The sequence below is a fragment of the Megachile rotundata genome, chromosome 16, assembly GCF_050947335.1.
Source record: "Megachile rotundata isolate GNS110a chromosome 16, iyMegRotu1, whole genome shotgun sequence".
NCBI lineage: Eukaryota > Metazoa > Arthropoda > Insecta > Hymenoptera > Megachilidae > Megachile > Megachile rotundata.
In genome coordinates this window covers 8,688,171-8,700,899 of record NC_134998.1, presented here as the reverse complement: position 1 = coordinate 8,700,899, position 12,729 = coordinate 8,688,171, and the positions used below count along the sequence as shown (strand labels likewise).

The 12,729-nt window shown below is 30.5% G+C and overlaps 1 protein-coding gene across 2 annotated transcripts; it reads left to right on the top strand.

The window, feature by feature from the left end:
- Nucleotides 1–9,596: 9,596 nt before the first annotated feature.
- Nucleotides 9,597–12,606, top strand: CCT7 (chaperonin containing TCP1 subunit 7). 2 transcript variants are annotated; one of them, XM_012292690.2, is made up of 6 exons: nt 9,597–9,761; nt 10,380–10,640; nt 10,851–11,180; nt 11,251–11,723; nt 11,792–12,061; nt 12,134–12,606. In XM_012292690.2, the coding sequence occupies exons 1-6, from the start codon at nt 9,759–9,761 to the stop codon at nt 12,420–12,422; spliced, it is 1,626 nt and encodes a 541-aa protein (XP_012148080.1). In that variant the 5' UTR covers nt 9,597–9,758; the 3' UTR covers nt 12,423–12,606. The 2 variants fall into 2 exon arrangements, with proteins under 2 accessions (XP_012148080.1, XP_076397654.1); XM_076541539.1 differs by lacking the exon at nt 9,597–9,761 and adding an exon at nt 10,270–10,302.
- Nucleotides 12,607–12,729: the final 123 nt, after the last annotated feature.

Below are 12,729 nucleotides of genomic sequence, written 5' to 3'. Positions count from 1 at the left end.
AATATTTTTTAATAAATACGCGGGTGTATTAACAAATTTTATGGTGTGATTCTACAAGTGTCAGTGATTTAACCAGTGTGTTACCTGCATGCATATACGGATATATTAGTGTACCTAGTGTGTTATTACTAGTGTTTAATGTGCTTTAATAATTATTTTTTATTAATTATGGGGGTGTATTAATAAAATTTATGGTGTGGTTCTACAAGTGTCAGTGACTTTACTAGTGTGTTTCCTTAAGTGATTGTGCATGTGTATACGGATTTATTACTGTGTTTTATGGTGCGGTTATTTGAATGTTTTATTAATTTTTTACTGTTTTAATGTATTTTGTGGAGTGATTATTTAAGTGCTTTTACAAACTGTTATTGGGTGTTGGTGTACTTTATGCAATAATTATTTAAGTGTTTTGGCATAGTGTTACTGGTGCTTTAGTGTACTTTATGCAATGATTATTTAATTGTTTTGACATATTGTTACTGGTGGTTTAGTGCATTATGTGAAATGATTATTTAAGTGTTTTGGCATATTGTTACTGGTGGTTTAGTGTACTTTATGCAATGATTATTTAAGTGTTTTGGCATAGTGTTACTGGTGTTTTAGTGTACTTTATGCAATGATTATTTAAGTGTTTTGACATATTGTTACTGGTGGTTTAGTGTATTATGTGGAATGATTATTTAAATGTTTTGACATATTGTTACTGGTGGTTTAGTGTGTATTATGGAATGGTTATTTAAATGTTTTGGAATACTTGCACTGGTGTTTTAATGTGTTTTACCATGTAGTTATCTATGTGTTTCGGTATAAATTTGCAAACGTTTTAACCTGTGCCATACAATAATTATTCAAGTGCATTGACATATTTTTTCGAATATTTTATAATGTTTCACTGAGTGACTATACGTTTTGATATACGTTTGCAAATTTATTACTGGTTTTTGTAATGTAGTACTGCATGCATGCTTAACTTGTTTATTAACTGTTTGCGTTTCAAAAATGTATACGTTACTCGAAATGCAAATTGATTGACAGTTACTAAATTGTTGTCCTGCTATGATTACAGGTCACGCTACCAATCCAATGGACAAACTACCAAATCCAAACGTTGCCAAAGCAGTCCAAAGCAGTCCAAAGCAGTCCAAATCTCTGATGCTTTACCGGTAAAGCGATCGCAGTGGCGCAAGTCAGCGATCGGTGAGTCGCATGCTTTATGGTTCCTCCGGTTCCCATCATGTCGTAGGACGAATGGTCCGAAGCGACACGGGAACTGGTTGTATTTTATATTTTTGAGCGAGCATAGTGACCACGACTGTACGATCGTGCAAAATTCGTACAAACTGTTTATTATATTTATTAGCTCAGGTCAGGGTTTTCTTGTACATCGCGTTTTAACTTCTTTACAATTTAAAATTAAAATTAGTACATAGAAGTCGGATGACCCTCCGATTTCACAGTAGTTTTCGAGTCATTTTGATAAAGTTATCGAGTCACTTTCAATTTTTACGTACGCGTGAAAATTTTTTAAATAAATGTACAAGAAAGTATCGCGAGAAACAGATTTCGATATCAAAGTTATTTGTGAATGTTTGAGTCATTTAGAAATTTACTTTGATATCATAAATCTGTTAAGAATGAAACTACCGATATACTTAGATTTTTGCAAAGTGATCTTCCATTTTCCATTTTGAAAGTTTTTTAAAGTTAGAGTCAATTTTTGCTGGAAGACACTTTATTAGCATGTTTCTAATCATGTATTTTAGCTCAGGATTTTCAGCACACATGAAGAAAACTGGTAGGTCAAAATACATGTGGCCGTGTTCATTTTTATGCTCTATACTCATGCGCGTGCTTAGATGCTACTCGCATGGGTTAGGGCAGGTGGACACGGTTTAGTTTTAAGATATTTTGGCGATCGACAAATTGACAGTGAATTATCGACACAAGTTACACGTGTGTGTGTGGTTAGGTCGTGGACCTTGTGTCGATTTATTTTTTAAATTTTGCAAAATTCCATTTGAAAATGCATACAAAATGCAAGTCGAGTCATTTGAAAATGCATACAAAATGCAAGTAGAGTCATTTCAAAGTTATATAAATTGATTAAGTAAGAAAATTGTATGAGTAGTTGAAATTATTACATGTACATATTACATTAAATATTCGAAAGAATACGAAAATGAAATATGTTAAGTTCACTGTCGATTGTCGATCGATTTCAGCAAAAAGGTATGAACTTAGAGTGTGAATGTTGTATTGAACTCGGGTGTCGGAGACGTCCCGGGACGTACTCCCTAGGATTAGGCTTTTTTGCACCCGGGTGGTATGTGTGAGAACCGTGGAGTGTGTTTTTGTGAGAATGGACTTTGCAATTTTTTAAATATAGCGATAGGCAGGCAGGTAGCTTACTTCTGGTGTGAATGAGTTAGTTTTAAGTAGGTAGGGCCAGAGCAAGCTTTCACGTTTCTCTGTCCTCCTCTCTCACACGTGAGATGCTTGCATCTGGGGGGTTCACGAAAAATCGAGAAGAGAAAAATTAAATATGAATATATTTAATATCTCTTGAACTCGATTGTTCGTTCAGGCCAGGCCTTTTAGTTTGTAAGTCGCAGTCGGGTTCTAGATCCGACTGCAAAAATGAAGTATACAGTGAAGTGAAGTGAAGTGCAGTGAAATAAAATAATCTGCTCGGACATTCTTTTACGGACAGCGCATTCTAAGAATCGCTGGTCGTATATCTTTTTTCAGTATTTTTCTTGATTATCAAATTAACTCATTAGATATTACATAAAATTTCGATTTTGTTATCGATCGAAATAAATGGATAGTAATGCAATTTTATTTCGATAAAACTGTCTGCTATCTGTTTATGGAGATTGATAGCGAAATTGAGAATTTATGTAATTGAAAACTAAGAATGTCCGAGTTACCGTAAAATTTCGCGAGTGATTTTTGTGAGGCTTTGCCGAAGAGAGAAGAGGCTATATGCCGAAGAGCCCCGGCAAAAATTGCCAAAGAAGAGGGGAACTATTAATGAATGTCCATCCTAAGATCTTAGGATGGACAGTCATTCTGTCACTATGCTCGCTATTATTTTCTTGTATTTTACATGTGTTTTTTTTTTACGGTACGAAAGTATCGTTTAACGCGTTTTGCTCGAATTTCGAGCACACGATTTTATTTCGCGATTTTATTTCGAATTTTCAGGCATTTTTATTGCATTTTCTATTTTATGAATGTTTTGTTGGGGTTAAGTAATGTTTCCCTCCTTTGCTTAATTTTCTATTTTTGGGTGGGGTAAAGTAAAATTACTGTCCCTTGCTTAATTTTCTATTTGTGGGTGGGCTAAAGTAATATTTCACTTCTTTGCTTAATTTTCTATGTTAATAAAGTTTTGTCTGTTTCAGCATTTAATTTTTCGTAAGTTCTTACATTGTTCTCTGCTCTGAAATTTCTGTGTTAATAAATTTTTGTCTGTTTCAGCATTTAATTCTTGGTAAGTTATATTCTCTGTTCTGAAATTTCTTTGTTAATCAATTTTTGTATGTTTCAGAATTTAATTTTTGGTAAGTTCTTACATTGTTTTCGCTTCTCAAATTTTCCATGTTAATCAATTTTTGTTCGTTTTAGTATTTCTTCTTTGGTAAGTTCTGTTTTCCCCTCAAATCCGCAATTTTCATTGCGTTTTGTATTTTTCAAAATTCTTGTATGAAATAAAGAAAAATTTTGCTCCCTTTCCCACAATTTTCTGTGTTAATAAAATTTTGTCTGTTTCAGAATTCAATTTTGGGTAAGTTCTTACATTCTTCTCTATTCTGAAATTTTTGTGTTAATAAATTTTTGTCTATTTTAGATTTTAATTTTTGGTAAGTTCTTACATTGTTCTCACCTATTAAATTTCTGTGTTAATAAATTTTTGTGTGTTTCAGTATTTAATTTTTGGTAAGTTATATTCTCTGTTCTGAAATTTCTATTTTAATAAATTTTTGTATGTTTCAGCATTTAATTCTTGGTAAGTTATATTCTCTGTTCTGAAATTTCTATTTTAATAAATTTTTGTATGTTTCAGCATTTAATTCTTGGTAAGTTATATTCTCTGTTCTGAAATTTCTATTTTAATAAATTTTTGTATGTTTCAGCATTTAATTCTTGGTAAGTTATATTCTCTGTTCTGAAATTTTTGTGTTAATAAATTTTTGTCTATTTTAGATTTTAATTTTTGGTAAGTTCTTACATTGTTCTCACCTATTAAATTTCTGTGTTAATAAATTTTTGTGTGTTTCAGTATTTAATTTTTGGTAAGTTATATTCTCTGTTCTGAAATTTCTATTTTAATAAATTTTTGTATGTTTCAGCATTTAATTCTTGGTAAGTTATATTCTCTGTTCTGAAATTTCTGTTTTAATAAATTTTTGTATGTTTCAGCATTTAATTTTTGGTAAGTTATATTCTCTGTTCTGAAATTTCTATGTTAATAAATTTTTGTATGTTTCAGCATTTAATTCTTGGTAAGTTATATTCTCTGTTCTGAAATTTCTATTTTAATAAATTTTTGTATGTTTCAGCATTTAATTCTTGGTAAGTTATATTCTCTGTTCTGAAATTTCTATGTTAATAAATTTTTGTATGTTTCAGCATTTAATTCTTGGTAAGTTATATTCTCTGTTCTGAAATTTCTATGTTAATAAATTTTTGTATGTTTCAGCATTTAATTTTTGGTAAGTTATATTCTCTGTTCTGAAATTTCTATTTTAATAAATTTTTGTATGTTTCAGCATTTAATTTTTGGTAAGTTATATTCTCTGTTCTGAAATTTCTGTTTTAATAAATTTTTGTATGTTTCAGCATTTAATTTTTGGTAAGTTATATTCTTTGTTCTGAAATTTCTATTTTAATAAATTTTTGTATGTTTCAGCATTTAATTCTTGGTAAGTTCTGTTGAGTGTATTTTATATTTATTCCGAGCTGTGGGAGGAAGGGTGGGCTCGGGCGCAGGTTTTTCGTCACAATTTGTGGCGAAAAGCTTGCGCACATTGTAAGTACCTCTTATTCTAAATTGCACTCATCTTTGTCACAATTTTTTAACTTACGTATTAGATTGTAGTAATAGTTTGTTATTTTTTGTACTTTTTTTTCTCAATTTCTCCAAACTTAAAAGAAAGTTCTTCCAACTTTCTTTCCTATCTTCTTGCAATTTTTACAAAGTTTTATATGCGAGTGCAATTTTAGAATAAGAGGTACATGTAGGGTATTTAGAATGTATTATAGTATGCGTGAGTGTGTGAATGGTGTGTGTCCTGCATCCTGTACTCACTGATAGGGCCTTTAATACTCTATCTCATTTTATTTCTAGCTTCAAAGTTTTCGAGACTTTATTTCTTCCTCTCTAACTTTATTTTTTCATTGGTTTTTAATTCTTGTACTTTGATTTCAGTTTCTCTTTCATTTCATGCGAGAATATTACTTCGAGTGTCGAAGTCTTTGGACCACTTGGTGATTTCAATTCCGTCTTGAAATTTTTAATCTCTTTAGGTTTTTATTTCAAATTTGAGGTTTTCAAAGAGTACCGTGATTTTATTTCAAGTTTTGAGGTTTCTTAATCCCGACGTCTTTTTATTTCGGAATTGAGGTTTTTGAATCTATAATTTCATTTCGGATTTTAAGGTTTTCAAAGTCTATGATCTTGATTTTTCAAGAGTTTCGTTTCGAATAAAGGGAGATTTCATTTTTTGCTCCTTCCATTTTCTGTCATAATTACTTTTATCTGTTTCAGGTTTTATTGTAAGTAAGTAATTTATTTTCTTTATTAATAAATATTTGTCTGTTTCAGGAATTTATTTTAAGTAAGTAATTTATTTTTTTTATTAATAAACATTTGCCTGTTTCAGGAATTTATTTTAAGTAAGTAATTCATTTTCTTCATTAATAAATATTTGTCAGTTTCAGGAATTTATTTTAAGTAAGTAATTTATTTTCTTTATTAATAAATATTTGTCTGTTTCAGGAATTTATTGTAAGTAAGTAATTTATTTTCTTTATTAATAAATATTTGTCTGTTTCAGGTATTTATTTTATGTAAGTAATTTATTTTCTTTATTAATAAATATTTGTCTGTTTCAGGTATTTATTTTATGTAAGTAATTTATTTTCTTTATTAATAAATATTTGTCTGTTTCAGGAATTTATTGTAAGTAAGCAATTTATTTTCTTTATTAATAAATATTTGTCTGTTTCAGGAATTTATTTTAAGTAAGTATTTTATTTTCTATGTTAATAATTATTTGTCTGTTTCAGGTATTTATTGTAAGTAAGTAATTTATTTTCTTTATTAATAAATATTTGTCTGTTTCAGGTATTTATTTTATGTAAGTAATTTATTTTCTATGTTAATAATTAATAATTATTTGTCTGTTTCAGGAATTTATTGTAAGTAAGTTATTTATTTTCTATGTTAATAATTAATAATTATTTCTCTGTTTCAGGAATTTATTTTAAGTAAGTAGTGTATTTTCTATATTAATAAATATTTGTCTGTTTCAGGAATTTATTTTAAGTAAGTATTTTATTTTCTATGTTAATAATTATTTGTCTGTTTCAGGTATTTATTGTAAGTAAGTAATTTATTTTCTTTATTAATAAATATTTGTCTGTTTCAGGTATTTATTTTATGTAAGTAATTTATTTTCTATGTTAATAATTAATAATTATTTGTCTGTTTCAGGAATTTATTGTAAGTAAGTTATTTATTTTCTATGTTAATAATTAATAATTATTTCTCTGTTTCAGGAATTTATTTTAAGTAAGTAGTGTATTTTCTATATTAATAAATATTTGTCTGTTTCAGGAATTTATTTTATGTAAGTAATTTATTTTCTTTATTAATAAATATTTGTCTGTTTCAGGTATTTATTTTATGTAAGTAATTTATTTTCTTTATTAATAAATATTTGTCTGTTTCAGGAATTTATTGTAAGTAAGCAATTTATTTTCTTCATTAATAAATATTTGTCAGTTTCAGGAATTTATTTTAAGTAAGTAATTTATTTTCTTTATTAATAAATATTTGTCTGTTTCAGGAATTTATTGTAAGTAAGTAATTTATTTTCTTTATTAATAAATATTTGTCTGTTTCAGGTATTTATTTTAAGTAAGTAATTTATTTTCTATGTTAATAAATATTTGTCTGTTTCAGGAATTTATTGTAAGTAAGTAATTTATTTTCTATGTTCATAATTATTTGTCTGTTTCAGGAATTTATTGTAAGTAAGTAATTTATTTTCTTTATTAATAAATATTTGTCTGTTTCAGGAATTTATTTTAAGTAAGTAATTTATTTTCTGTGTTAATAAATATTTGTCAGTTTCAGGTATTTATTTTAAGTAAGTAATTTATTTTCTATGTTAATAAATATTTGTCTGTTTCAGGAATTTATTGTAAGTAAGTAATTTATTTTCTATGTTCATAATTATTTGTCTGTTTCAGGAATTTATTGTAAGTAAGTAATTTATTTTCTTTATTAATAAATATTTGTCTGTTTCAGGTATTTATTGTAAGTAAGTAATTTATTTTCTTTATTAATAAATATTTGTCTGTTTCAGGAATTTATTTTAAGTAAGTAATTTATTTTCTATGTTCATAATTATTTGTCTGTTTCAGGAATTTATTGTAAGTAAGTAATTTATTTTCTTTATTAATAAATATTTGTCTGTTTCAGGAATTTATTTTAAGTAAGTAATTTATTTTCTTTATTAATAATTAATAATTATTTCTCTGTTTCAGGAATTTATTTTAAGTAAGTAGTCTTTTCTATGTTAATAAATATTTGTCTGTTTCAGATTTTTATTTTATGTAAGTAATTCAATTTGTTATATCTGCCTAATTACATTTTGTCTGTTTCAGATTTTAATTATATGTAAGTAATTATTAATGATCCATACTTGTCTCCACTATATTTGTATGTTTCAGGTTTTTATTTTAATAATTCATGTTTCTCTTAATTTATATATTTCCCAAGTATATTGTATTTTATTTGCGTATTTTTATCGAGTCGACTCGAGTTTTATTTCACTTTTATTCCGAAAATGTTAATATAAATTTAATTGTTCGCATGAATTCTGCATGCATTCTATAGGTAAGGAATAGATCATCATTGAAGACTTCCTTCGAGGGATATCATCAACTAATGCATTAATTTTAAGTAATTTTAAGTTAGTTTTAAGTTGCGTCTATTGTAACATATTGTAGTATGCATGAGTGCATGTGTGAATGGCGTATACGCGAAGATTGAAGACATCGATTATCGAGGGATCATCGAGGAATCATCGAGGGATGCGTGCGTTAGCTTTAAGTTAATTGTATGCGTGCGTTAGTTTTAAGTAAAGTGTGCTTGTGGGTAGGGCGGGTGGGTCCCTGTAAGTGCCTCTTATTCTAACTTGCACTCTTGCATCTTCTGAATTCTCAAGCTTTCTACGCGTTAGATTGTAGTATACTCGGTTATTTTTTGTCAATCGTTCCGAACCCAAGTGGATCATTGGGGGTTCATAGCGCAGTGAACACGCGGCCGAGGTGAGCTGCAAGTGCTGGTGTAGCGCCAGGGACACATCTCTGCGGGGCCGATCGATTGATGAACCATCTCGATCTGCCGCCTCACGGCAGGGGTCTCCTCTCTGCGGTCAGACTTGCTTCAAACGCAAGCGGGGAGAAATGGGAGACCCTCCGCGGATGTGTCACTCGTTCTTGCCAGTATTTTCGGTTCATCTCTGTCTCGTGGTTCACGTAAGCCACTGTGGACTACCCTTTGACCCATGGAAGGCGAGGTTCACTTGGCGAAAAATACTGATCCCCTTTTTTCACAGAAAGTTCTTCTAACTTTCTTTTCTTTTTAATAGAAAGTTCTTCTAACTTTCTTTGCTTTCAATAGAAAGTTCTTCTAACTTTCTTCCCTTTGCTTTTGGAATTCGTCATAGATTATTCGAGTGCAATCTTAGAATAAGAGGTACCATGCGGCGTTTAGAATAAGTTAAGCGTATGTGTGTGGGGCCCCTTGCGATTAGTATTAAGTTAATGTATGCGTGTGCGTGTGATACAAGTTCTTTACTGGATTGTGGTAAAGAACTTGTATGTGCGAGCTTATGAGCTAAGTAGAGTCAGAACTCATTTATCCTTCCGATAAATGAGGTTGCAATTGGAGGGTGGAAGGGATTTGGAGTTAGGGTGGGTCACTATCGTAGCCACCTCCACGTGGTGTGACCTGGTAATTGGTATAGTTCTCTGAAGGCTTTAAAAAATCTTCAGAGAACTATACCGAGCTAAGAGCTACGATTAGAATTTAATTGAAAATTAGAATTTAGAATTTAAGAGCTACGATTGCAATTTTACTTATAATATATGTATATATAGTTGTATAGTTTTATACAGTCATATATATGACTAACCTAACCCAGCCTAATGTAATCTAACCCAATCTATACATTCATAGTTTGCAGTGCAATTATAAGAATTTTTGAAAAATTATGTAGGATCATCAGTCACCACTGCGTGTACCGGCTAGGTACGGCACTGACAGCAAGCTGTGACGTCGCTGACGCATGCGCATAAAGCTCTCGCGTGAGAAAATCTCACGACTGCCCAACACTGTTCGGCGCTTATGTCTTTAGTAGAATCATCTCGAATCGCAATTTACAGGTTAACAAAGTACCAGTGCTTGAACGGTGTGTCGAGTTAAAAAGAAACAATTAATCAAATAATAAGTTATAAAAATGGTAAGCCGGAAACGAGAATTTTTATTTTACACATAAAGGAACACGAAATCTTCATTTTCTTAACAAGAATGTGAATACAATGTACAGAATTTTAATACCGACCGCTTCTTGCTCAAAATAAATTAAAAATGAAAATGTAATTTATGTTGACCATTTTAATCGTTAAAAATTAGTATACTTAACTGTTATCAACATTTTAAGAGACACTTGTAAGTTATTTCGCGGAAGAACGAACATCATATAGGTTCGGTTGCTCTAACCTTATAAGGATAATTTCGGCTTACTTCCATAACGTGCATGTGGAAACGACATTAATAATGAATGGAATAAAATACTTACCTTTCCAGAAATTTATGTAAACTGATTAATTTCATGAGCGAATCAAAACCTTGCATAGTAACGAAACAAAAAAATAGAAGCAAATTCTTAATTCATCTGTCTTTTGAAATTTGACAGGATAGTAACAGAAAACTTTGAATCGCCATTTTACAGTAAAAGTCACATGTACATTTGAATATAAAAAATGGGGAAATACATGAGAGTACATAATTGTTATCATGATCATTGTTTTATTATTAATAACAAATATATAAAATTATTTATAAATGTTTCTTCCAGCAACCTCAAATAATTTTACTCAAAGAAGGCACAGATGCATCACAGGGAAAGCAACAGCTTATATCGAATATAAATGCTTGTCAAATAGTGGTAGATGCGGTGAGGACTACGTTAGGTCCTAGAGGGATGGATAAATTGATTGTTGGTCAAAATGGAAAAGCCACTATTTCAAATGATGGCGCAACTATTTTAAGACTTTTAGAAGTAGTACATCCTGCAGCTAAAACTTTAGTAGACATTGCTAAATCTCAGGATGCTGAAGTAAGTGTTACTATGAAAAGAATGAACTCTGTAGGAAGATAAAATAGTAATGTGTCAAATGCAACATTTACTAGTTAGCTACAGAGAATAGTATATTTAAGAACTCGTAGACTGGTAACTTCCTGAAGATATGCAGTTGCCTCAATAATGTTCAAACATATTATTGAATATTTCTATATAAATGCTTTGACTTTCTATTTTTCACTATAGGTTGGTGATGGTACAACAAGCGTAGTTTTATTAGCAGGAGAATTTTTGAAACAAATGAAATCATTTATTGAAGAAGGTGTTCATCCACGTATTATGATCAAAGCTCTTCGTATTGCCCTTCAAGTAGCAGTTGACAAAATAAATGCAGTGAGTGTAAAAATAGACAAATCCGATCAAACAAAACTAGTAGAACTTTTAGAAGAGTGTGCAGCTACATCTATGAGTTCAAAATTAATTCATCAACAAAAAGAATTCTTTAGTCGCATGGTTGTAAAAGCTGTTATGATGCTTGATGAGTTGTTACCTCTTAACATGATTGGTATTAAAAAGGTAAGCTGATTTAAATTAACATTTATAGCTGTAAATATCATAAATTTATCATTGTACTTAATAATTGCAGGTCTCTGGAGGAGCATTGGAAGATTCAGAACTGGTTAAAGGAGTAGCTTTTAAAAAAACCTTCTCCTATGCCGGCTTTGAAATGCAACCTAAGAAATATCAAGATTGTAAAATTGCCCTGTTAAATATAGAGTTGGAGCTTAAAGCAGAAAGAGATAATGCCGAAGTTCGCGTAGATAACGTTGCGGAATATCAAAAGATAGTTGATGCCGAATGGCAAATTTTGTACAATAAACTCGATAAAATTCACAAGAGCGGAGCACAGGTTGTTCTGTCAAAGTTACCTATTGGCGATGTTGCCACTCAGTATTTCGCCGACCGGGACATGTTCTGTGCGGGCAGAGTTCCTGAGGAAGATTTGAAGAGAACGATGAAAGCTTGTGGAGGATGTATTTTAACTACAGTGCATGATATTAAGGAGTCCGATCTTGGCAGGTGTGAAATGTTTGAAGAAAAGCAAATTGGTGGAGAAAGGTATTTAATCAATTGATATAGCTTAAATATTTTATTGTCAAATATTACATCAACATATTTGTGTCTAGATTCAATTTCTTCTATGAAGGATCACGTGCTAAGACGTGTACGTTTATATTGCGTGGAGGAGCGGAACAATTTTTGGAAGAAACAGAGAGGTCTTTGCATGATGCCATCATGGTTGTAAGACGTTTGTTTAAAACTAATGCATACGTGGCTGGTGGAGGAGCTATTGAAATGGAATTATCAAAGACATTGAGAGATTATTCTCGTATTATAGCTGGAAAAGAGCAACTTTTAATTGGAGCAATAGCTCGTGCATTGGAAGTTATTCCAAGGTGGATATCTTAATTCCTTTTTTGTTGCATGTGATACCAGATTTATGGAAAATGTAATTATATTATTTGCAGGCAATTGTGTGATAATGCTGGTTTCGATGCAACGAGTATTTTAAACAAATTGCGACAGAAACAGCATAAAGGCATGCATACTTACGGTGTTGACATTAATACTGAAGACATCGGCGACAACATGTCAGCTTTCGTTTGGGAACCAGCTGTTGTCAAAATTAATGCTTTAACTGCCGCGACTGAGGCAGCATGTCTCATTTTGTCTGTTGATGAAACCATAAAGAATCCTAAGAGTGGTCAGGATAATGGTCCTCAGGCACCTATGCGTGGCATGAGAAGACCGATGTAATAATTGCTTTCTTGGCTTGAAAAGGAACAAGAACCTTATAAATTAAACACTAATAATACATATGCACTGACGTATTGTAACAACCTGTTTATACTATTACGAACTATTTGTATTACGTGACAATTTCTGCATATTGCTTTTCTATATTGTAATTTACCATGAAATAGATCTTGTTATCTTTTTCCTCGAGTATTTTCATATTTTGTCTTTAAAATCTGTGAAACTGTACATCAGTTTGTTTTGTACGTAAAGTTAGATATTTTTGCATTTATAGTTACAAGATAAATCGATTTAAAAATGAAATGTA